Genomic DNA, 27603 nt, shown 5'->3' with positions numbered 1-27603 from the left:
TCAGATGTACCTTGAAGGACAGTAGATTAAGTGATATCTGTTTGATATATGGGCTTTGTGAATAAGTACAAAAAGACAAAGAACTGTTCATCAAGAAAGTGATAGATGTTTATGGAAAGGAAGTGAGGCGAATTCAGTTTCTATCTAAATAGCAGCCAAAGTATTTTAAATTCAATTTTATGATTTGTAAAGTAGTAGAAGAGTAATAATAATAATAATAATAATAATAATAATAATAATAATAATAATAATAATAATCGTTTATTTTAAGTGTTGAGCACAGTATGAAACCTTATACAGCACTAAGTCAAATACAAATACAAAAGCACAAAGTTACACGAATAAAATACATAAGCTGCAGAATAACATAACATAACAAGTTAGCATATCCACACCTCAAGTTACAGTTTTCAATGAGATCCATTATATCTCTGATACTAATAATTGTTTATTGTTATATAATATTGTGCAATTAACTGTGTATTGTTCTAATAATAATAATGATCATATTTATTGAAGTGATGATAACGATTAAACAGCCACTATGTTATACAAAATTAAAAAAAATTGAATACATAATTATAAAATAAAACAGTGGATCCTACAATTTTATACATCAACATAAATTCAAATTGTAGGTTTCAACAAGATCAGCTACTAAACCTCTTGCCTTGTTTAGGCATGTGAGAATTGAGATATACCTATGGGAATATCTGGGAATTTTATAAGCTATATTATTCAAAAAGTATTCACTGTCAACTTGGAAATTTAATATCTTCTCTACAAAATTTAACCTTCTCATTTTTCTTCTTTCTTCTAAGGAAAACATATTCAACTGTGATAACCATTCAGAGTAATGTTGGTCATAGTAATTTTTTTTAAACTTTGTGCATAATAACCTGATAAAAAGTTTTTGAACTGATTCAACTTTTTGAAGGTGACTGGTTGCAGTCAAAAACCATAATTCATTTGCATATTCAAGAATAGGACGAACTATCGTTTTATACAGGAATATTAAGGTATCTTCCTTTTTAAAAACTTTCCATGAGAAAAATATATAACCAAGCATTCTCTTTGCTCTTTTGCAAATTTCTGAAATGTGCTCATCAAATATGAGAGAGGAGTCTATTACTATTCCTAAGTCTTTATGACTGTCACACACTTGGATTTTATTTTCATAAATAAAATAGTTTGAGACTATATAATGAACTTTCTTAGTACATCTTAAAACTTTACACTTTCTCAAGTTAATTTCCATTTCATTAATCTTGCACCAATATGTCATTCTATCGAGATCAGCCTGAAGTTGAGCGACATCATTATTTGTTAAAATAATAATAATAATAATAATAATAATAATAATAATAATAATAATAATAATAATAATAATAATAATACAAGTTTCTATGACTGAAGGGCAAGATATGAAATCTTACTATGACCCCCTCCCCGAGAAACAATCCTGCGGGAGGCATTGGAGTGGGCATCCCCCAAAGCAAAATGTTTAATAATTACAGTGGAAGTGAGTAGGTATTTCTATGCCGAGCTTACTCTAATGCATCAATTGATGTATTTTTTATGGAACTTAAACAGACTCCATGCATTTTTGTTTCAGCTGATGCATTAATTTTTCTGTGAGAGAATGGGTGCACGCCAATGCATGTGCCTTCATTTGTGTCATTGACTTCCAATCACGTGATGCAGAAATCGAGGTATATAAACTTTAAAAAAGTCACTGTTATCATTTATCTGAGAGTATCCTGTCGATGGCATCCAAAAATACGAGCTACCAAAGCCGCTGTTCCTTTCGGTCTTCTCCAACCCGCAGTTATCAGTTTGGGCGGCGAAGGGTGCGGAGATAATGATGCATTGTTGGGAGGCTGCGACGCGGCGGATGTAGCGGGAGCAGATAGAGTATATGAGAACTGGAACTTCAGTTCGTCATACACTGCTGTCACACAAGTGAGCAGGTAAGTCGATGCAGTTTCAATTCTTATACGTGGTCAGTCCAACCAGAAAGTGAGCTTTGAAATACTGTTAACTCTATTCCGCCTTTAGTGGAATTCTTAAGAACTAATATTCCCTTTGTCACCTCTATGATGTGTCATTTTAAGTCTGCAAGCATTCATGTGTGAGATATCGTTCTGATATAGAGAATAATAAAGAGTTTTCTGGAGCAACGTTTGTGTGTGTGTGTGTGGGGGGGGGGGGGGGAAATTGGTCAAGATCTTTTAGATAGGTAAAATGTGGATGATAGCTTCTTGATGAACGTCATGGCAGGTAATGTGAAGTCGAAACAAAAGCACAGTCATCGCAGTTATTGCGGAAATCCTCAGCAAGGCCGAAATGCGGCGTCTGAGGTATGGAATCAGATAGAAGAGGTCTGAAGGGTGGGCAAACAAAACTTGGATGCTACGCCATGACAATGCTTCAGCGCATTAAGTGCTTCTTATTCAACAGTTTTTGGCAAATTATGACGCAACTGTTGTACCACAGAGTCTCCTATCCTCATGATTTAGCACTTGTGGACTTCTTTCTGTTTCCGAGGATAAAATTCTCTCTCAAATGACGCCGTTTCCAGACGATAAAGAAATTTTAATAAATTCCTTACGGAGCCTGCAGGCTAATTCACAAAACACATACCATAACACTTTACATCAGTGCAAGAAACACTGGGAGAATTAGCAGTGAATGGATCTGCTCTGAAGGCGATAAAACTGATTAAGCTGTGTAACAAATAAATAAAATAATTTCTGAAAATTTTAGAATTCTTTTTGGACAAACCTCGTACAATAGCTCACTAAATTCTGTAGTCACACGACTTAAAGCTTAGCTTACTTGTTCAGATCCATACACTAATGTAATATAACCCCCCAAAATTCTGAAGACTTTCCAAGTTTTACCCAAATTGTTCTCACATAACTCTATATGCTAATAACATGGGGAAAGTCAGCGAGTTTAGCAATCGTAGAGAGTCGGTGAAGTGCTGACTTGAGCTGACGTCAGCAAACTTCTGAGAATTCTGTGGAGGCTATAGACGAAATAACTCACTCTAAAGGTTCCGATGCATAACAGAGAGGCTTGACATGAGTAATCGTAGAATATTTATTTTGAAACATCCGTGCTGTTATTTTATTTAAAAAAACTCCCCACCAGTTCTTGGCAAACATTTCTCTATCACAGTTTCGGCATATCTCCTGTAATATATTTAATTTGTTTCCGTATTATTTATGCAAATGCTTGCTTTCCACCTCCACTAATATCCTACCTCCGAAGTATTTTCTCAAGTATCTCATTTGATTGGTGGAAATACACCAATACGGATCCCACTTCAAACTGTAAATCCAGTCCCGAATTGTGCATAAAGTGGACTTAGAACATACGAATTTGATTTATTGTTTGAAATATATATATATATATATATATATATATATATGTATGTGTGTGTTTCTTTTTTTTCTGTTTCATATTGCAAGAACGAGTAAGGTTGTATCTTTACTCCTGTGTCTGATTTTCAAAAGTATCTAAGGGTGAAAATAGAAACTATTTAAGAAATAGTAGAATGTACATACAAAATTACATATTTTTATTCCCTCTCTTCACTTATTTTTATTTTGTAATGTTATCCCTACAATTGATATTTTGTAAAATTATATATGTGAAATGTGGCAACTGCATTGAACACAAACTTAAGGAAGTTTAACTGAGTGTTTAATTTTGAATTATTTGCATTCGTTTAAGTATATTTAATTGATATTTTCATTGTTTTAGGATGCTTCAACTATTCCTCGTCTTGGTGCCATCTCTCGTCGTATTGGGAAACTCTCTTAGGATCAACAGTAACACAGGTTAGTTTTTGGAACATTCCTTACAGTGAAAGAGGAAAAAGTGTTAGGCATATTGAACGTGACAGAAAGTATGAAAGAAAAGAACAATTGAAATAATGGCCTTCAGAGAATAAGCAACAATTTAAAGTACCACGAGAAAGATAAACGGCATCGTGCTGAGGAAGTTGATGAGGTTTTCTCCACTTTCGAAATGTCTCGTCTTTCTCGCCGTAAAATAATGAGATTTATGTAGAAAATACTGAAAAAACGTTTGGGATTATCTATACAAAGTCAAGGGACTGAAATCCTCAGTAATGAATCTGATGTTTTGAAATTCTTCAAACGTCCCATTTAAAGCTGCTTTTCACTTCCATTTAATGCTACGTTTAGCCCTAGAACACTAACCCTTATTGGAGGAACGTGCTGTCTAACCCCTCGTAAATTTTACGATTGTACTTTATTCAGTTTTTTACATACAAAACCGATCGTGATTTTCAAAACTGAATATTGTATTGCGAGTCTAAAAATATAATTTCGTTAGTTTCTAATTTGCTTTTAAATTTTTATTAAAATTTTCTCTTGCTTCACACAGTCTCGAAAATGCAAGATTTAGGGTCCAAAATATCGCATCAGAAAGGTGATTATAACAAATTATTTTTCAAACTAAACTTCATCTTTGCTACAATAAAAAAGAAAAAAAAATGCTCTCTAATGTAAGAAATGTAAAATATATTTATGATTATCAATTAGATTTTAAATTGAAATTACAACTAAAAGAAATTACGTCCTACTGTAATTTGTTTTTGTAAGTCTATATTTTCCTTTTATCGTTACTCGGGCTTTCCCGAACCAGATTGCACTAGTAAAATATATGTAGTCACTAAATCCTAGTAAAATTTACGACCCTCCCCCGTCCCCCCTTCACCCTCCTCCCCATAGCACGCGTCAAGCACGACCCTTCGGCATAGAATCTTTCTAAGAAAGTTAGGAAGGTACAACGAAGGAGGACATATAAGTTGACATGCTTTGTTCAAAACAGAAAGTTCTTACAACTGAGTTCTTAAAAATTTAGAAGGGGTTAGTGGCCTTGGGTTAATATGCTGTGTACCCTAATCAGTACCCTAAGTTGATATTTTAAAGAGAGCCTCCCCACTGGCGCAGTAGCATCGTCGTCGCCTTGTAATCAAGGGGTCTCGGGTTCGATACCCGGTGGATGCACATAGTAGTTCGGATCCCACTTTAAACTGTAGGCCCAGTCCCGATTAGCCTTACTGTGCACAAAGTGATCTTAAAACACCAACTCAATCGATGATCTTTTAAAGATTACATATCGTTATGCATCTTTCTAACAAAGCCTTGCAGAGTATCACAGAAATTGAAGCATATGTTAGCATACTTTTTCATCGGAAGGAGAAGCCGTTTTCATCTGTTGAAAGGTCCAGCAGATCTTTTAAAGTAAACACAGACATGAAAACATCATCACTAATCACATAAAAATTAGGCCATATTACTTCTGACGAACTCCCCCCTCACTATCCACGAAATCAATGAACAAACAACTGTATATAATTACATTAAAGTAGCGGCGATTGGGTTCCAAAACTAGGGCGGGGCAAGGTAGTTTAGCATAGTGCGGGGGCAAAAGTGGCAAAAAGTGGGGGTGCAACTTCCCCCCTTCGCCCTCCCTAATCGCCGCCACTGTTACATTGCATGTAATTAGTTGTGTGTACTATTTGGCGCATCAAATTTTATGAATCAGTCCTTGATTGAAAGTAAAATGTTAAGGCAACCGACACGAAACAGTAATTTCCTTAACTTTCTTAAGTTTTATATTTGAGAGGACTTATTCAGTGGAGATTTGCCACTTTTTTCATGAGTTTATTATTCACAGCATTTCACTACGTAAGAAGAGTTTAAAAAGTGTAAGTCATTGTTTTTAGCGTTCTAATTTTAGTTCGTAAGACTCCGGAACTAGTTAAATGCTGTGTTCTGCTTGACTAATGGCCCTAGTTTTCTTAACGGAATCTCATTTTATTTTCTACTTTTGTGTCAGACAATATGGAGCTATGTTATAGTTGTAAGCGAGTGGGTACCAATGTCCACGTTTAATCACAACAATTCCGTTATATTTTCCAGGGCATGGGAACCTGAATGACGAAACCATAATAACCAACGATATCTGTACGAGTCCTGAATGTTACGAAGCAGGTTTGTGTAACATCTTTATCATCTTGCCATTCAACCATTTTTGAGCGTACACAATACCATTCAAATGAATATACCATTTACACGAGGCCAATTGTGAAGACAATCCAACTGGCTACCGGCGCCGAAAACTTGGAAACGATTCTACTTGAGTGGAGTGGCTTGAGATAATGGCTGGAGACCAGTGCCGGATCAACAAATCTTGCCCCCCCCCCCACCCGCAAAATATTACCAAAGGCCCCCTCTACCTATTTACCTTTGCACACAAACACACACACACACACACGCACACACACACACACACGCTGTGTTGTCATTTTACATTGCTATCGAGATTACTTATAGATTACAAAGCTAACCGTCTATGAACAAATTGATTGCGGCGGTTTTAAGAGTTCACTGGAATTTTTTTCACAATTAGTCTTTTAAATTACATATTTACTTTTCTAGAATGAAGTATGTGTAATTTGTATAAGCAAGCGAAGAGAGGGCTTCTTAAAGTACTCGATCAAAAATATGATTATAAACTGGGTGCACACCCATTCAAGTAATTCTGCCGGCGGCCATGCTTATGGGCCCTATGAAGTGCAATATCCTTGAAGGTGGGTCCCGGACAGAAAAATGTTGAGAACCACTGGCTTAGGGGGAACCACATTGGTGTGGTCCAAGTAGTCCCGCCATATTGGTGACTGCCATATTCAATGCAACTCAATATTATTAAATTGGAAAGGGGGGTGATGTGGTATATATTTGACACTGTTTTCTCACACCTGGAAAATGATACATTTGTTACAATCATGCAGTCGTAACTTTTACCTGATTAAAGATAGTTTGAAGAAACCTTCACCACTGCTTTTCTCGTGAAATTGTAGCCTCATTTGATTGTACCACACGGGCTGGGTGTCTAAGATGGAATTTTTTCCGGCTTTGTCCCCGCATAAAGCGGCTCTAGGGCCCACCCAGCCTTATATCAAATGGTACCTGGGGGCGGCGTGGTGCTGATCACATCACCTCCAAGATGGCCGACATCGAAAATATGTGGGGCCCTACCCCCACATACCCTAAATGTGCCTTCATGGCACGGTGCTATATGCACAGGGAACTTTACCTTTACGTGTATATATTGTATTGGTTTCTGTACCCCTGAGTAACTGAGTTTATTTTTTACATACACACATATACGAACCCTCTACAATGGCTGAGGACCCCCTAAATACTTACTTGTCTCCGGGCCCCCCGCACTGCGGGGTTTTGCGGATTGTAGATCCGGCACTGCTGGAGACATTCCATTCGCATGGATTGCCTCTATTCACATGATGCCAATGTTGGATTTTCTTAGTGGAATGTCTTCACAATTGGCCTCGTGTGAATGGTCCTTAAAATGTTTTACAGTTAAGAAAAGGTACGAGATTCGAGTAACAAATCAGGATGTGCGAATACGGAAGTGAATTCTGCTTTCAGTTAATTCTGATTCGGATTCCACAGTCCATCTACTAAATTGAGTTTATGTTCTGAATGTCGTCCTACTGCTGAAGCCACTGTTTCGTACAGCCCTAGTCAATCCTTAATACAGTTAATTTTCACAATTAACTTGCAGATTTGTATTTTAATATACATACGTCTATATGTCACATAAAATATGTATTATTATAAACTGAGCTTTGAAAACTTCTCAGAAACACATAATAATACGTTTACGTGAATCTGAAAATGTAATAATGTCCTTGTTTCTTCAGCCACTACCTTGCTTGAGAGCCTAAACACGTCTGTCGATCCCTGTCAGGATTTTTACAAGTTCGCCTGTGGAGGTTGGATTGACAAACACCCTGTGCCACCTACAAAGTCTCACTGGAATCAATTTGACGTCATAGTAGATGAATTGGATCGTCATCTCAAAGGTAGGTCATTCACCTTTAGAAGGCACACGGAGCTGCCAACCTCGCTGGAATCTATCGACACCCACACCACATTCAAAAGAAACCTCAATCAATCAATATCTGTTGGAACAACAACGATATAAAAACTTGTCAAGGGACCACCAAAAGTGTTTATGTTCTCTTGGTTATTTTTATTATTTTTTCTCTTTAATATTATCATTATTATTTTTACCATAAAATAATGCCACTACACAGTGGTCCAAGTGACTGCAAAACCTGGCTAAAATCCCAAAATTGAAATTGCGAAAGTAGGTTTGGTACCCTTATAATTCTAGAGTAAAAGGTCCATTCTATTGAAAACTACCTGATGTTACACAATAAGTGTCGCCCTCAGTTGGCTAGGAAACCTTGAAGTGCGCCTATGATGTGATCTTTGTTAGTTTGTTGCAGAAAGGAATTTTTCACATAGTTACTTTTGTGTCTTTACAAATATTTATCGGATGCCAATTGCGGTTTGAAACTTATTTTTTGTTAGTTTTAAGCTTTAATTATAAAGAGATACTTTTGTCATCTGGTTTAATCAAGTATTAAATTGTTAATATGCCGGAACTCAAGTAAGTGCTAAAAGTCACAGATTTCTTCTTTTTCGATACTTCTCGTTGAGTTACAAAACAACTCAAACAAGCTCAAGTTAAGATTCAACCATCTTACGTTAGAATAATGTTTCTAGTTTAAGGATCCAAAAGTAGTTTTTTGCCCGTTCTTGCCCCTTTTAAGAAAAGTCGTAAAATGCAGTTGGATACGCGAGATCTTCATTCTTCTGAAGTTGGGTTGGGATGGACATCTGGGTAATTTCAATGTAAGAAGAGGGCCAAGGAAGAGGGATTTCAAGACACAGACATTTTCTTCACATCCCTTGTGCAGATTAATATACACTATGAATGTAAGAAACTAGAAAAAGTTGATATTTGACAAAATCCTTGATCTTCAAAGACAAGATTTTGCTAGCCGATCAGGCTTCAATTAAAAATAATAAACCACGGCTCTGTGTGCGCTTAGGAACTATCCTATAGACACTATCTTATGGACTGGGCCTAGACATGGTGAAATTTGAGATGGGAACCAAGCAGAAAATTTAGCTGCACTTCTCGCTTTACCAATATGCCAGCTTCCATTCACAAGATACTTGTCCACAGTCCAGTGATTATTTCGGCTGCTCAAGATGCCGGAAACAAGCATATAAAGAAGTATTATCCCTAACACCATGCTTGGACTAATTTTCTGGGGAGGGGGGAATGATGTATGTAATCCTTCGACTCCTTAAATCCAGTCATCTCCACACAGCAGTCTGAGATAAACACTTCAAAATGATGTATTAGACTTCCTCAAACGTCCCTTCCAGTCACTGGCCGATGTTGAAACCCATCGAGATTGAAATTGTAAATACGTTGAACAATGCATAAGTTGTGGTTTACTGTATTGTGAGTGCAATTGGCATTAAAATATCACAATACTATCCAATATTGTGTTCCTTTCCTAAAATGATGGACTATGTGAAAAAAATCTGCATTCTGAGGTCATACTCGTAGACCAAAACATGAATTTTGACCAGGTTTTCCATGCATCTGGACCACTGTGCACTATGAGAATTATATAAAACTTTCTATGTGTTTATATTATTGTTACTTTTTATTCATTCTATAATATTTATATATAATTATTTTTCATTTCTTTTTTATTTCTCTAATTTTATTCCCCTTTAATATTACCATTTTTGTTTTACCATAAAAATATCACTATTAGTATTAATGTAATTTTCTTTGTGTTTATATTTTTGTCACTTTTATTAATTCCATATTATTCCACATACACATATCACATATACATAATATATTTTAACTGTATTATCATTCTTCACGTTTTTTAATTTCTTTTGTCACTTTCCTATGGACAAAGGGTTGGTTGTAAGAGCGCCTCAAGAGGCCGAAACAAACTTGCTTTAATAAAGACGATTATTATTATTATCAAGTCAAGTCTACCTAGGTATGCAACTTAACTGAAATTATGCATTGAATAACTTTTAACTTGTTTGGGCTACTTCAGTAATTTTAAAGTATGAAGTGCTTAAATGTGCAAATCTTATTTAAATCAATGAACAAAATAAGTAAACAAGTAATCCAGTTTCAATGTTTGCAATTCTTTACTTTGTTTTAATTATTCTAGATATTTTGGAAGAACCACAGAACGACTTGGATCCTTCTCCAGTGAATGCTGCCAAGGAAATGTATTCAGTCTGCATGAATACAGGTTGGTTTGTTCATTTTTTCTGTACTAAAGAACAGAGGATTGAGAGATTTCACTTGTGGTCGGTCTTTATAATTATTTCCATTTTATAATACTTTTAAAATGAGTCAAAAATGGTGCCTTGAAATTGTGCGTCAATGTTTCTGTAATAAATTTTGAAAGAATAGGTGCGTACTATTTTCCTTATCTGTACCAGTGTCAACGCATGAGAGAATTTATTTCTGGAGGGCTCAAGGATGGACAAAAAATATTTCCAGATATCTGCTTTTGGTGGACAATCCTGCATTATTGATTTCAAGTAGAAAAACTGCAAAAGGCAGTAATTCCTCAAGTAATGTGTTAAAATTCAAATTGCATTTATAACAGGGTCATTCCACAGAAAATGAACTTAGATGTCAATGCTTTCAAGGTGTATTTATTCGTTACCACTTCAAAGGGAAAATTGGCAAAAGCACATTCTAGACTGCTGATCTTTAGTACTACATGACATGCTTGATTACTTTTGATTGCTCTTTGAAGATGTTACCAATAGAGACACCTTTAAAGCACTGTTATGGTCGAGATATCTAGGTTCACTTTCTGTGGAATGGCTACATATTATTTCAAGTGAAGTAATATCTTGAGAAGTATAAACTATATACACTATACAGTATTCAACATCATGAAAACCCAGTTGAGCGCTAAGGACTTGAAATTTAAGTTTACCTTGAAGGTCAACTTTTAAATTGTATGTCTGCTCATCGTGAGAATTAGAATTTCAGTGTAACATTCAGTTGCAGACAAAGGTGTCAAAACTGTGTGGGCAAGGACAGTAGATAAGGTTTAGCATAGTGCGTGGAAGAAAGTGGCAAAACGTAGAGAGCAACTCCAACCCCCCCACCCCACGGTCCCTCTAATCGCCGCCACTGGTTGCAGAATTTCCCGATCCCGAATGATGACAATCTTGTGCTCCATCCTTACAGCCAAGATGGAGGCGGACGGCCTGTTGCCAGTGATCCAGGTGTCCCATGAACACGGAGGGTGGCCCATGATCAACAGTTCGTGGAATCCAGAGAGCTTCGACTGGCAGAAGATGGTGGCCGACCTCAAGAGAAGGTTTTCCGTAGCAGCGCTCCTCAACGTCTTCGTCTATTTGGACGAGAAGAACACCAGCCGTACAACAGTCACTGTAAGATTTCGTTTTTTCTCACTATTTAATTTGCAAATCTACAGTACAAAGAAATATTGATTTACCGGTGGCCGTATATTGATGATCTTACCACCCAAGGTTCCGGTTTCATGTCCAAGCCTTAGTATAAGTGTTCATTTGCCAATGTTCTTTCAACAATATCACATGACACTTCTTCTTTCTCATGGTTACGGTTAATCGAAAGTGGCAGAAAGGAATGCAAATTAAGAAAAGTACAAATACGGATGTGGGGTAGATGGTTATTTTATTTGAATTTCTCGAAGTTCAATCAAAAGAAAAATTGCTCCAAAAAATTAAACAAGTACTTTCCGAAGTATTACAGCATTTGATCTGGTCCAATTAATGGACAGAACCCTAATAGCTCAGAAAACTTGCTGCAAGTCTGAAGCAAACTTGCCATGGCAAGTGAGAAGCTTGCAGCAAGCTCTCAATGACAAGCTGTGAGCTTACTGCACGCTTGCATCCAGCTATCTAGTTACCATAAGTCGAAGTTGCAGCAAACTTGCCAATGCATCCTGCTTCAAGGTTGTCATAACTACACGTAGCTGTAAGCTCTCGGCAAAAACTCACTTGCCGTGTACCACTTACATTGAACTTGCATCAACTTGCCATATCAAACTTGCTTGGACAAGCTATAATCAAGCTATCATAAGCTTGCTACAAGCTTAGTGCTTCCTGCTCATTAAAATTCTAAGCTCAGTTCGCTGTTGATTATATGAAATATTTATGACTAATACGAGGGGAGGCTGATAAGTATTGAGCCTTACCCAGAAAAAATTGAGCTAGGAAGCTGTAACTGCCATACTATTCAACATATTCCCCGAGGAAGTCAATGCACTTGCGACATCAGTCTTGCAGCTTCTTAAGTCCCTGCAAATAAAATTATTCCGACTGCTGGTGTAACACTCATTGCAGCATTAGTTGCCTCCTGAACACTCCTAAATCATTGTCCCTTTAGGTGTTTTTTCAGATGGGGGAACAGATGATAGTCAGATGGAGACAAGGCAGCGATTAGGGTGGATGGGCCAACACTTGAAAGCCTAAGGAGGTCAGTGTCGCCATTGTTGCACCTGCAGTGTGTAGCGAGGCATTGTCATGCAACAGGATGACGCCTTTGGAGAGCTTTTCCGGAGGTGCTGCCATTTGCACTTTGGACCTGAAAACAAACGGAAGTTAACATCATAGAAAGTCGATTTTTGCACCATTACGTATAGAAGAATTGACCAGTACACCCTGCAAATTTCAGCCTCCTAGTTCAATTTTTTCTGGGTAAGGCTCAATACTTATCAGCCTCCCCTCGTATATATACATATTCAATTACGAGGAAAACCCTTGCCATCGCAACGTGGTCTTCATACCAAGGCTGGCAGGTTTTCCTCGAAGGTGAAGGAAGTTCCCTTGTCCTCTTGTCCTTAGGCCCCTTGTATTCCTAAATAAATAGAAAAGTGATATAATATATTACTATTTTATAATATCGTTTCATACTGGCAGACTTATGTGTGTATATATACACGTAGATATTATACAGTGTCCGGTTGCCAGAAGGAACAATATTATAAAATAGTAATTTACTGATATTAGATTCCTGTATGAGAAAACAAGTACAAAATTGGACCTTTGTTTAGTTTAAACCTAAGTAAAGGTTGAGAATGCTAAATTGTGAAATTGATAATTTCCTTAGCTACGAGTTAGTGCAAAAATTAAAACGCAGTCAAGGTGAAAAGCTGAAGGAAATTACTTAGGAGAATAAAAATATTCTTTACTGTTCCAGGTAGATCAAACAGGACTAGCCCTTCCTCGATCCATGCTGGTTCTCCCCAACGTGTACAGGAAGCAGGTGAAGGCGTACTGGAACTGGATCTCATCTGTGGCTCAAGAATTCCACTCGTTCCTCGGGTCCCCAGTCTCCCTGCAGACCATCTACAGGGACACTTTTGACGTCATAGAATTCGAGGTGGAGCTCGCTAGAGTGAGTTCATTTATGAATAACTGCAACGCTTTGTTCAAAATTAATTTTCACTCTGATAACAAGACGTAGATTGAAATAATTGAAAATTAATGCTAGTGTATTTATTACAGTGGTCAACTTACACCAGAGAGAAAACATTGAGTTTATGCGGGCATGTGTTTTACCAGTTAATTTAAATGTCTTCTTATTTCTCACCGTTTGTTTCATAGCAATTAAAATAATTTTATCTGGCTTATCTTTATTATGAGATTGAAAACAATTTCATTGATATAATTTCGCTTATTTGCCGTGGATAAGAATTGCAATTGGCGTGGCCATGAAGGTATCATACTAGCAATCACCTGTACTACATTAGGCAGGAAATCGAGTCGGAATCGAAAGGTCGGAACGGTACGGCTAAGGCACCTGGCCACCCACTGTTGCAATTACATCAGAACTCAGTAAGTTGTGGAGCGTACAAGGTTCGTTGCGGACGAACACCCACAAGCCGTTTTAATTCTCGGAGAGGCATCCCGGCTGTTCTGCTCATGTACGAACTAGAACGACGCATACCGAACAAAACCTGACGCTCATGGGTTTGATTTCCTTTAAATCAATTTGCCAATGCCGATGTGTGATGTGCCGAACTTTGCCGTGCTGACCGTTCATAATGACTTTCTTCAATTCTCTCACGTACATAGTTTTTGTGCGCGTGCGAATCATTTACACAAAAGAAATTTTAAAAAATTAAAAAAATTAAAAATAAAAACCCTACAAGAAATCTGATCACAAATACATGAATTTCAAACAAGCTGGAATAAGCAACAGAATATGCAGATCATTAACATGCAATTTATTACATTAAATTTACACATTTATCTTTCAGATAACAACCGAGAGTGAACTAAGGAGGGATAGTTCCAGAATGTACAATCCAATGTCGCTGAAGAAGTTACAAGAATTGACAGATATAGTTTACACGAGAGAAGAACATTCAAAGGTAAGTGATTTCCAGGTGCAGACTTGGCTCTTGAAAAGATAAGTAGACAAGTCTATATCTTGAAACAAAGAAACGTTTCTCTATGAATGTATTGTGACTTAATATACGTAGTACCATAACTGGCAACTTCTAGTGCAGAGTTGACACGTACCTTCTGCCTTTAGGGCTTTATGTTAGTCTGGTTACAATCCTTTTATCGGACTTCTCAAAGGCTTCTTAGGGTTAGTAGGACCAAGCCCTTGCGTGGTCTGTGGTGCAGGATTTATTTTTAATTATTACCTATATAGGTTTGAAATGAAATATCATTAAGATCTTTTACTTGGAGATTTATTTGAACTTCCGATGATATACAAACACTTTTAAACAGACAGTTCACCCCATACAACTCGTAGGCCTAAACCTATTACTTGTACCGAAGTTTATAACCCTGGTCTTTTGATGATGCAGCAGAACACCTTATTCAGAGTTGGGTAATGAAATATCCGCCGATGGAGTACAAGTACACCAGCCGAACAGAAGAACGAGGCTAGATATTTCCCCAACGTCCCCTGAATCATCAGCCTTTCAGCAACCAGGAGAATGTCCCACGGGCTTACAAAGATATTGTGCTTTTATACAAAAAAAAAAAAATTGTTTACATTTTACCAAGGTAACTCCATAGTTCTTTATACATTCATAGTTTTAGCATCTCTGCAAGAATTAAGTTAAACAATCCTTTACCTATTGAGATATTAACAATACCACATTTTTATAGAAAGAAATACAGGGTGTCCGGAATGGGACTGACGGTTTTTAAAAGTGTGTGGTTTTAATATGGGCAGTGATAGGGAAGAAAGAAAACATACATTTTGAAGGAATACTCAAAAAGTTTTGTTCAGCAAATTTTCATAGTTCTACGACTACCGGTGACGGCGCTAGTATCGCCGAAACGAAAAATGGCGTCGGTACTCGAAAAGGTGCAATGCGTGTGGTGGTTTGCAGAGACAAAAAGTGTTGTTCAAGTGCAACGAAACTTCCGACGTGTTTACCACAATCACTTGAGGTTGCAAATGTTGTAATTGTAATTGGGGAACTGCAAAGCTTTGAAGCATGTCTAGAAACACATTTCCTATTATGGTTTGCTCAATGGAAAAAAAGGGGCCTATATCTTCATTAAGTGTTAAAGCGCAACAAACATTCAATTTTTGACTGTCTCTGGAATGTTCCACATACGCATGCGGATTCTCAGATCCCCATATCCTAACATTGTGTCTGTAAACTCAGCCAGACAAGTGAAAAGTTGCTTCATCTGAGAAAACAATGTTCGATAGAAAATTATGGTCATTATCAATCTTGTGTAGAATTTCATTGGCAAATTCTAATCTTCTTGGCTTGTCGTTAGGCTTAATTTCTTGCAACAATTGCAACTTATATGCGCGCAAACGTAATCGTTGATGTATACCACACCGTGCACAGTTGACCTTGGAATTCCCAGCTGCCTGCTCGCTGCGCGAATTGACTTCCTCGGGCTACGTGTGAAACACTCTTATTGACTCCACCCGTTCGTCTGACACACGCGATTTACCACCACTGGGAGGTTTCACTACACTCCCCGTCGATAAAAATTATTCCTTCCACGCCTGGATACTGTTGCGTGATGGAGGATCCTTGTGGTAAACACGTCGGAAGTTTCGTTGCACTTGAACAACACTTTTTGTCTCTGCAAACTACCACACGCATTGCGCCTTTTCGAGTACCGACGCCATTTTTCGTTTCGGCGATACTAGCGCCGTCACCGGTAGTCGTAGAACTATGAAAATTTTCTGAACAAAACTTTTTGAGTTTACCTTCAAAATGTATGTTTTCGTTCTTTCCTATCTCTGCCCATATTAAAACCACACACTTTTAAAAACCGTCAGTCCCATTCCGGACACCCTGTATAACATTTTTAAAGAAAACATTTCAACACTAATTCGTACAACACAGATTATTACAACACAGATTGAACAGTGTGTGCTTGAAAAAGCTGCTGTTGACTGGGGCGACACAGAGTATGTGTTTTCACGTTATTATTTATTCTTTCTTTTTAGGTAGATTGGAATCATCTGCTCCAAGCCCTATTTGCGTCGAGTGGTATCACCATAGACAACGGGGAAAGAGTAGTCGTGAATGAAGTGGAGTATCTGTTAAAGCTAATCGTCCTTCTGGATAACACCCCTATACGCACAATAGGTAGTATGAAGCAATTACTCTTGTACTGATAAATTCTATATAATAATTTTTATCTTATTTATAATTTAATTGGGCATTTAGGAAAAGGTTTTAGCAGGTATACCTAGTCTTTTATAAAAGTATACTCTATATTAAATACTGGCACGAGATAGCCATTTTTATTATATAATATACTATTTAAAGAGTGATCAGGATTAAATTTGGGGTCCTCTTAAACTTTTGTCAGGGATTCTTTCTGTTATTATATACATTATATATATATATATATATATATATATATATATATATATATATATATATATATATATATAGCACAACAGCTTTGTGATTTAAATGTTAATGATTTGTCATCATGCTTTTAATTATTATTTTTATTGGTCTTATTATTTCGAAAGGAGTTGAACTCCCAAAACAATACTCAGCACGCCATTACTACGCAAGCTCTAATAAACTAAGCCCGACCCTGTGGCTGAGTGGTTAGCACATCGCGCTACGACGCCAAGGGTCCCGGGTTCGAATCCCGGTCGGGCTTGGTTGTTTGTGAATGTCCATTCATCAATTTCATCATTTCATCACTCATCCCCATCTTCGCAAATTAGCCAAGAGGCACAAAACGCGAAGTAAAATAAACTAACTCAATCAATCAATCAATCAATCTAATAAACTAAGCCGACCTCCGTGGCAGAGTGGTTAGAACAGCGCGCTACAACGCCAGGTGTCCAGAGATCTATTACTTTCGTCAATTGTATCACATCATCACACATCCTCATCATCGCGACTAGCCAAAAGTGGCAGAAAAGCGAAGTGAAATAAGCCAAATCAATCAATCAAACAAACCAAGAAAGGTACATCGAAGTAGATATTGGAGCATTACAGCTTCTTACTGACGGTACTTTAGTTTACACTTCACCGCTTCTCTACTCACTCACAGTTTTCTGGTGGTGTTACTATCTGCATTTATGGGTTCAAAGTTCAACAGAGTTGAATGTCAAGCAATAGGGAAATATAAATATTAGAGAGTGAATGTGTTTGCGTATAAAAAAATATATCTGGAATTAAGTTGTTCATTATGTTATGAAAAATTGCCAATTGAGCACGTTACTTTCGTCCTTAGCCAATTACCTTCATTGGAGACTGGTGAGGGCAACAAGCCGCGAGACCACTCACCGGATGAGAGCCTTGCAGTTCGACTTTGATAGGATTCTTCGCGGGATGAAAGAAGACGAGGAGAGGTGAGTGCATGAAAAAAAGAAGAAACTTTGTAATGATATTTTAATTTCGAATAAGGCCATGCTGTTGTTGTTTACAATATTCCCTGTTAAAATAAAAGTTATTGCCCGTGATATTTCATCTTCATCACCTACTTACTACTGTCCAATGCAGTAGAAATATTGCGTAAAAAGGATGCAACATATGCCATAAATATAAATAAAACACACGTAAGTGTTCGACATGTTAGTTTTATTACAGTAAAATATGATGGTACATGATGCTGGTTCATAAAGTCCTACTACAGATAATATTTTCCTCTGAAGTTCTTCTACAATTGCTTTACAGTCGTGAATTCCATCGGAACAAAAAAATTACGTAAACTTGTTACTGTTACTTGAAATTAAAACCAAAAGAGGTTTGTTACTGTCACAAGAATTTATACAGATTTCATCTGCGAAGGCTAGGACTACAAGTTTCTGATACTATATACTCTGAAAAATTTAACTTTATTACCAGTTACACATATTTTTAATAAATACAGAAATTAGTACGTACTTTTTCCGCGAAACTGTTTATTTCGTAGTTCTGTTAATTTCAGTGAGCACTGCCACCATCCTCGTTGGAAGTTGGAAGTTAAATAGGAAACAGTTTCGCGGAAAAAGTTAGTACTAATTTCTCTGTATTTATCTACTACCGTGTCTCTCATTTCCCAATTATGAATACACATATTTTTATTGTTACTTTTGTATATTTCGTTAGATGGCAGGAGTGTGTTACAAAAGTGGATACGTACCTAAAGTTTGCAACCGGATTTAAGTACGTGGAAAGACATTTCAACCATGGTGCTAAAGATTCGGTAAGTTCATATGAGTAATACAATGCTAAGCTACTGTAAGCACTTTTGATATTCATTATTTGATTTGATAAGTTTCCTTTGCAATATATACTTAATTTTACAAGAAAGAACAGAAAAAATCGGTAAATGTGTCAATTTTAAATGGATCTGGGATCGATGTTGACATGTAAGGTAAGGTATATACATTCGTCATTATCATCGAAATTTAAAAGAAGGAAAGTACGAAGCAAATGCAATAGTCTACCTGATGAGAAAGAACAGAAAAGTGAATAGCTGGGCAAGATTGGCAGAGACCTCTTCGGCATAGACAAAGTGTCACTGGCTGCTTTAGTCGAGAGCCCTTCAATTACTGGCGTAAGCAGGGGGGAGCTGCTGATAGGACTTCAGTCTTTCTCGAAACTTTAAGAAAATCAAAATTTTGAAATGAAAACGGTAAAGAACTCTGGAAAAACAGAAGTGGTAAATGCAACTGCCCTTAAAATGACCCTCGATTATAATTTTTGTCTTACAACAACTTTTAAGACGAAAGTTGAAGTTGTAATTGAAATATAGTTTGTAGTGTATCCAGCCGATACCTAAAACTTTTACAACTCCAGCCCGTCTGCACAAAAATTCCTGCGTACGCTAGTGCTTTCAATGGCTGGCAAAGGCAACTCCCGAGCGCTATGGATCACTTGTCCTCACTCGAACCCCGAGGCTCAATGTTTAGCTTTAAGTACAGTCCTATTGATTTTCAATGGAATCATTACAACCCAGAAGTGTCCGTGACTCTGCAATAAATTCCTACCTTGCAATTTCTATAATATTTTACAATGTAAACATATTGTGATTTTATTGCTAGATTTTTCTTGCATATTAATAGTGTTGAATTCTCGTTAGATTTTATTTTTTTGTGTAAAAAACTAGCGTACTGGAAATTACAGTGAAAAGTACCCAATCTGTGTATAAAGTTGTCGAAACAGCCTGCTGTTGTCTCGGTTGGTCAGTTGCAGAATGATGTCCTTCTTTAATCCACAAGGTTGACTGATTTCAGAATGGTGTCCTTCTTTAATCCACAAGGTTGGTTGATTTCAGAATGGTGTCCTTCTTTAATCCACAAGGTGACAGACATACTTTTCGGCAGGCAAATATTTGATGACTGGACTGTTAATGGACACGAATGATTTTTCAGTTGATTTTGTTAGATAGTTAAGAAATGGTGTACTATATCCTTTCAACTCCATTCTTTTTGGAGGGGGTTAAAACATCCCTGGCAGGGATAAAAATAATTTTCTTTTACCGGGATAAAATTTCTGTGGGAAGGGAAATCACCCTCGCTCGCTAATTCACACACTGGATTATCTTTTCAATTTTCTTCAGTGTTGTGACATATTAATGACCTTTAAAGGGGTTTTGTGTGTTATAACCTAGTTTGTATATTCGTGCTTTTCATTTCAGGCTTTGGAAATGGTTCGTAATATCCGCGGAGGCTTTAAAGAAATCGTGGAACAACTTTCTTGGATGGACGACGACACGAAAATGGCGGCACGAGAAAAGGCTGATGCGATGACGGAGCTCATTGGTTTTCCAAATTGGTATTCAGACAAATCAAAGCTTGTAGACTACTACGACGGAGTGAGTAGTAACATTCTTATTGGGTAAACGTTAACGTTCTCAGGTTATTGTTTGGACGAGGGCCGTAGTCACAGGAGGGCGCAGGGTGGCATTATCGGTGATGTCACAACTCAGGAAGTCCCAATTCAGGAACCATGACAAAAGTTCCCAATTCAGGAACCGTGATTATCACGTTGAAAGTTTGAAGTGGAATGTTCCCAACTCAGACGGGGTGTTCCTTCTTTTCTCTAAAATAGGTAAGGGACCCGGGTTCGATACCCGGTTGAGGCACATAGTGGTTCGGATCCCAATTTAAACTGTGGATCCAGTCCCGATTAGCCATACTGTGCATAAAAGTGGACTTAAAACACCAAATCAATCAATCAAAATCTAAAATAGGTATTTTGAGTATATTACAGATCTTTTCCTTGTAGGTTAGATTAGCAGTTACACAGGTGTGCGGAATGTCAACTATTTCAAACGCCAATTCATCCTCGACCGAGACAATTAGTAAGACGTCCTGAGTTGGGAGGGCATTTCACTGAAATATCCAACTGATAAAGACCAGTTCCTGAGATGGCACTGTTTTCATTTGAATTTCCATAGTTACTAAGTTGGGAAATCCTGAATCGGAAATAAATCGCATCACCCTGAAGTTTACAAATCGAATCACACATTCGACATAATTGCTCATCCTGACATAAAAGGTCGCTCACCCGAATCCTAACTATTGTACTGCTTTGGACAGAATAATTCTTCTTTACTGGCTTTAGCAACTTGTTCATGTTATCGGAATGAGGTATTGGCATTAGAGGAGTGTCGATATTAACATTGCTTATTGGATTAACCGGGGCGGAGATTTTAATCCAAGACTGATATTTTCTAGCCTTGTTCAATCAACAGCTTCATATCGAAGAAGACTGGTTCTCTATTTTTAGAACATGCTTCAAAAATATTAAAGGACGGATTCAGGGCCGCCTAAAGCTTGAAAAAAGATCAAATTATTTTATATTAACTTCAGAAACACTTAATGGAAAACGGAAAACAAAAATAATAAAGGTCGCTAAAAATAACAATAACGCACGATGTTAACCACAAGAAAACAATGTTTATACTCCACTTAAATAACATGAATACGTATACTCACTACCGATACCTGGCATCATTCTTCTTTCTGTTGTGAAAAAGTCATTACATGTTTTAAAAATTAAGAATGATTAAAGTAACTAATCATCTTTAATTAAAATCACTGGAATAAATATGCTTTTTCAATACTTCCTTGTGTAGTTTTGCGTTATGATCTATAATTAATAGTCCTGCCATCTATTAGCAATTATAAAGACATAATATTAAGTTCCGAATAAAGCACAGACTATTAAGAGGGACAAACCTATCTTTTCAGGTACTATATTAATGTTAATTTTGTCTGGCATGGCACTATTCATGGAATAACCATGGGCGGATTAAGATAGGTGGAGGGGAACCCCAGACTTTTGTTTCTTTCAACAAATTCAAAGTTAAGAATCAAGTCTGTAGAAGTACAGTCACGGGCAATAAAAATGGGACATCTAGATCCTGAAATACTTGCAAGGCGTTATGTGTGTCGTCTAACTATACGGCGATATGTGGATTCTAACAGCAAATTTTCAATGGCGACTTCTACCACCGCCGTAGAGTTAGGCAACACACACAACGCCTTGCAGGGAATCTAGTATTTCAGGATCTAGGGGTTTCATTTGTATTGCCGGTGACTGTACAGAATGAGTATGTCGCGGAAAATGTTATTCTTTAATATAGTGTCAAATGGCAAATACCAGCGCGTAGTTTTACTGACAAATAAGTAATCATGAGCGTTAAACCGTTATTTTATCGTGAGTGGAGTTTAGATTTTAAACAAAGCTGGCACTGAGTTTTATAAATGAGTTAAAGTAAGATAATTTTGGATTAGTCTTGCAGAGATAATTGCAGAGAATAGAATTACAGCAGTTTTGTTTTCTTTCAAGTTATCTGTAAGTGATAATCATTTCAAGAATGTGGAGAGGTTGTCGACCTTCAATACGCTGAAGCAGCTGAAGAAACTACACACGCTGACGGATCGAACAGAGTAAGTCTGAATGACACCAAGCGAATATGGTGCCTTTTAAATGCTTTTCTTTACACAATTTTAGTGCACTAAGAAAACTTTGGATGAGGTATGACTCGGGGGAAGATACTAAATACATTTTTGAACTTAACTCATTTGCAGAAAATTTGTGATGAGTTGTACTGTACACAACGTAAACGCTATAGCCGTGAGTGCGATTTTAGTCTTTTAGTTGAGGGAAATGTTTTAACATGAACAGCGCCTGCATGAAAAAGGGCTGGAACTTATCTCCCCCTCTCTAACTGTATGTGTGTGTTCTGATAGCCACAGACATCTTGCGCGGTACCAGAAATGATAGATTTGGGGGAAGCCGAGTTTATAGTTTGCTCATAACTAATAAGACCCAAAGATGGTGGTCCACATTCAGACATCATATCAGGGGCAAGCCTGGCACCTTGTGTCTAGTCACAAGACACAACATGGGGCGGCGATCATAAGAAAACAAATACTAAGGGCAGGGGTGGCTTAAGGGCCGGGCAAACGGGTAACCACCCTGGCGCAGCCTTCGGGTGGGGCTAAACAGGGGCGACCCCCTTGATTAGCGCCAAAACCTTATTTTTGATTACATAAGCGTGGCTGTGTTTGTTTGTTTGACTTTGTTTTTAAGTCCACTTTATATACAGAAAGATAATCCTAATGGGGACTGAAAGTACAGTTCAAAGTGGGATCCGAACCGCTATGTGCCTCCACCGGGTGCGTGGCTATTTGTTTTAAAAAGAGTTGGATTTATTGTCGACAAAAATTCTTTGGTTACTGCTGTATAACATAATCAGTATATTGGAAAATCATGTAGCCCTGAGAAAACATGATTGAAAACTAGAAAAGAAACCAGAATAGACAAACAAATACGCGAGCGAAGGGTGTTGTATGTGACAGATTGCTTGAGCATGAACATGTAATAAAAGAAACAAACTAATACAATATTAATAAAATCATATTTATCTATTTCAGATGGACCGTTGGTCCTGCGATAGTAAATGCCTATTATAATCAGCAAATCAATTCTATCAGTAAGTATTTAAAAAAAAATGAAGTGATGTTTGCTTGAAATTACCTTAATTTACAACTCGTGTCGTTCTATTTTTCATGTAACAGCTGAGTTTTTGTAGTACAGTAGCTACACCTTGCAAGTAGTTGAAAGCGAACTAATTGGTTGCTACGTGAGTGTAGGTACGCGTGCTTCAAGTGGCCAATCAGAAAGGTTTTCATTTCAACCTGCTCATTGGGTGCGAAATAAGCACAACACGATGTATGATGACAGTATCATTGCGAAACTCTATGCCACTTCTTCATCCAATTTGTATAATTTGCGCCGATCGATGATTATCTTAATTTATTTAAGTGTTGGAAAGTTAATTTTAAAATGTAACTCAATTGCAGAGTTACTTTAATCCCCCAAGTAAGCACGCTACAGTTACTTAGTAAACATTTTTCATGTTTTGTCACGAAATGATGCGAAATGAACTGCAAATTGTGAAATAAACTCTTAAACACCAAATTTAGAGTTTATTTACAGACTTGACCTTTCTCGGGTCTGAATTATCCTGCGAGTTATGCAAATCACTGAAGACTTTAATTCTGTTGTAAAAAATTTCAGAAGCAAAATTAATGCCTTACACAAGAATAAACTTAAAACTCTTACAACTACATAAATGTACTAATAGAAGGAACGTGTTTTTTCTGTGTAATAAGTGTAGCTTTTAGAATCAAATTTAGGATTATATTCACCACTTTAACACCGAAATGCCATTTTACATACCGCTTTTGATCCAGAAATATGCCTATTTTTGTAACCGAAACTTTGATCCCTTATTTACCATAAATATGTGGAACTACACATTAGACGAAGTAACTCAGTTTCAGTACCTTTCAAAATAATTAAGTTAATATACTTGTACAGCAATTCCCGCACCGTGACCGTGCGATCTAAGGCGTCATACCACAGATAAACGTATTATAGATACAGATAAACTATAATACGATTATCTGTGGTCATACTTTGGGCTCCTGCTACAGGACGCGCGCAGGTTCGGGTTTCTTGGGGGAAGCTAGTGAGATTTCGGCCTGTGTATGTGGCCATCCACCATCTTGAGGATATTGGGGAACTCCGAAATGAGTATTATAACCCTTTCAGAAAACCTAAAACGACGACTGGGGGTTCGTCGTGCTGACCACACGTCACCCCGTAACTCGTTTTATGATCTCTCACCTCGTCAGGTGGAAGTGAGGCCTGCAGTCGGTAGTTAGGACGTGGCCCTCACGGGATATTGCTCCACGAGTTACGATTATTTTGACTTTTACAGCAACTCTTATATGTTTCATACATGAATTGCAAGGGAATTGTTCCTTTACTTCCTTGATCTACACATATTAAATTAATATTATTTATTAACCTAATCCACTTTCATATATATATAATAAAGTCCGTCTACGTTAGTAGAGATCATTGACGCAAGTGCCTATGTCCTAACTGGACGTGTCCAAAACTATAAGTAATTTTGCTATTTGCTGTTGATTGATTGAATTGCTTTATTTTACTTCTCTTCTTGTGCCACTTTTGGCTAATTTGCGAAGATGAGGGTGAGTGATGATATGATGAAATTGATGAATGGACACTCACAAACTTCCATGCCCAGGGCAGGATTTTTTTTTTTTTTTTTTATTTCCTATTTACATCTGATTATAACAAACTTTTCATGATTACTATACAGGTTTTACAAACTAGGATTTATTACATTTAGAAAATTCGCATAGACATTGTTCTTTTTGTTTGCCGACATATTTTGAAATGTGTGCCTTAAATAATGCACAAATTGTTCATGAAAGTCAACTTGCTGATAAGTAGAGGCAAACCAAGCATAGTGCCCCAGTAACCACAATACACTGTTCTGTTTCTTTTTAGGGAAATAACTAAAATTGGGAAACAGAAGATGATCAATTGTAATATTCTTCTCATTGGTACGACAGATGACACTTACGAGTTTCGCAACATATTTCCATGACGTAGCGGTTATTAAGCATTCACTGAGTTTATGCACTAAACTATCAGGCACGTTACATATTAAACATAATGATGAATCTGCCATGTGCAGATCATAGAGTTTCACTCGAGTCAGCAGTATTTGATGCACTATAACGAACCACGCCGATCGTATTCTTGTTGCGAGATGCCTCGCGTGTATATTTTTCCACACCACATGCCAACGACCTTCCGGGTGTCTTGCAACTATCTTAACAGCCTGTTGAGACGCTACACGCATTCTTCTGTACATTTGCGACACCACTGGAACAGGCAGGGTAGGAGTTTGTAACAAGCCATAGCAGATCTCTACTAAGGTATCACGGAGGTACCGAAGGTTGTGGGGGAGGTTAGTCACGTTTATGGGGAGATCCAACTGTATATGGGCCAAGCAGTCTCGAAGAACATGACTTGTAAGGCTATCAGGGCTCTGAATCATCGTCTCTATGTCCGCTTGAATGCGGAGCGCCTGGCTCTTGTGGTGCACGTGTGCAAGATTCAAGCCTCCCCCAGCATTATCTAAACACAAGGTCTCGTGATTTACACGTAACAACTGCCCATTCCAAACAAACCAGTTCACTGCACTTTTCAGCTTTGTTACATCCAGCATTCGCATCGGAAGTATTTTGGCTATAAACCACACTTTCGAAAGAGCATACACATTAACAAACGTGACTCGTGATTGCAAGCTAATGTTTCGAAACTTATTAATTTGTAGCACTGCTTTTACACTCCCAATCACTCGATCATAATTTACTTGTATCATTCCTTGCAAAGAAGGCGTAAATACTACACCAAGTATTTTTACAATGTTTACAACAGGGAAGTGTTGAACTGGTGTGTGTGGTGGAGACTTATTTAAAAACATCAAACAGGATTTCTTTACATTTATGTGAAGGCCTGAATACACCCCAAATTCCGTCGTTAGTTTATGAACCGTGTCCACATCAACAGGTGACTGAACTAAAATGCTGACATCATCCGCATATGCTAAAACTTTTAGCGACTTTGACAGAATAGTTATTCCTTGTAACCGTGCTTCCAGAGAGGCAAGCAGGGGACTTAGGGAAATACAAAAAGCCAACATGGATAAGGGATCTCCCTGTCGGACACCTGTGACAATGCTAAGCGATTTTGCCAGAAACCCATTAATCTGTATTTTCGATTCAGCATTGTTATATAGCCCTTGCAGTGCTGAGAGAAAATTCCCCCGTATGCCCCTTTTGTGGAAAACATGAAACATATAATTATGGTTCAGCGAATCAAACGCACGTTCGAAGTCCAAAGCTAAAATCGCTTGCTCCTTTAAATTTTTCTTATTATGATTACTGGTAACCACTTCACGCAGCGTTTGCAACACTGCATAAATGTTTTTATTTTCACCATATACATATTGCATGTCCCCCACCAAGTTGCTTGAGTACGGCATTAAACGTGCAAGCATACATCGTGTGAAAATTTTATAGTCGTTGCACAGGAGTGTAATGGGGCGATAATGAGTGATCTCTGTCGGCTTTGCACATTTCGGTACTAATACTATAATACCTGTCTTGGAAGTCTTGCCCATTTTATGTTGCTGAAAGGCCGCGTTGACCCACTCAGTTAAAGTCGGCCCCACTAGCGTCCAAAATGTTTGAAAGAAGCATGTAGGAAGCCCATCCACACCAGGGGCGGAGAAAGGCTTTGACGCTTTCACCGCTTTATATACTTCTTCGAATGTGAAATCCTCATCAAGCTTAGTTCTATCATCATCGGAAAGTACTTCCGTAACTGCATCCACAACAGAATCATAATTTGAATTCGCAGGTTGGTGCTGCGAAAACATCCGAACATAATGCTCATATATTGTACGTTGTATGTCCTTAGGTGCCATGATTTTATTACCCGCTCCATCTACGAGTTCAGTAATGAGTTTCCGTTGTGCATTTTGTCGTTCTTGTATCACGTGACTAATCGACACCGCTTCTTCAGGGTCAAACTGAGGCAGTCTACTTCGAATTTTTGCACCCATACGTTTGTGGGCGGTCATATTTAAGAGTATTGCTTGTATACGTTTAATTTCCGTATGAACCGGTCGTCCTGCCGATGCTTCTTCTATTAATTCACGCAACACACGATAATAAAAGTGATATTTATTATTCCAGTCACGAGACCTCTCTTTACAGAATGATATACAGAAACGTTTAACTGCCGGTTTTAGGATTTCATCCCACCACCGA

At 37.6% G+C, this 27603-nt stretch overlaps 1 protein-coding gene across 1 annotated transcript in view; it reads left to right on the top strand.

Moving 5' to 3' along the window:
* Window positions 1–1852: 1852 nt before the first annotated feature.
* The window catches only part of LOC145987172 (neprilysin-11-like), a 36057-nt gene continuing 10306 nt past the window's right edge, over window positions 1853–27603 (top strand). Inside the window, exons 1-14 of the mRNA XM_083121683.1 lie at window positions 1853–1970; window positions 3772–3848; window positions 5964–6035; window positions 7769–7930; window positions 10133–10216; window positions 11176–11381; window positions 13174–13371; window positions 14237–14350; window positions 16420–16561; window positions 17676–17793; window positions 18533–18629; window positions 20067–20243; window positions 22226–22326; window positions 23317–23375. Coding sequence (XP_082977809.1) covers window positions 3773–3848; window positions 5964–6035; window positions 7769–7930; window positions 10133–10216; window positions 11176–11381; window positions 13174–13371; window positions 14237–14350; window positions 16420–16561; window positions 17676–17793; window positions 18533–18629; window positions 20067–20243; window positions 22226–22326; window positions 23317–23375 — 1606 coding nt within the window. The 5' untranslated portion in view covers window positions 1853–1970; window position 3772. The remainder of the gene's footprint in view (window positions 1971–3771; window positions 3849–5963; window positions 6036–7768; window positions 7931–10132; window positions 10217–11175; window positions 11382–13173; window positions 13372–14236; window positions 14351–16419; window positions 16562–17675; window positions 17794–18532; window positions 18630–20066; window positions 20244–22225; window positions 22327–23316; window positions 23376–27603) is intronic.

The sequence above is a fragment of the Lepisma saccharinum genome, chromosome 4 (genome assembly GCF_977018435.1).
Source record: "Lepisma saccharinum chromosome 4, izLepSacc3.1, whole genome shotgun sequence".
Taxonomy (NCBI): domain Eukaryota; kingdom Metazoa; phylum Arthropoda; class Insecta; order Zygentoma; family Lepismatidae; genus Lepisma; species Lepisma saccharinum.
This window is presented reverse-complemented; position numbering and strand designations above follow the sequence as displayed.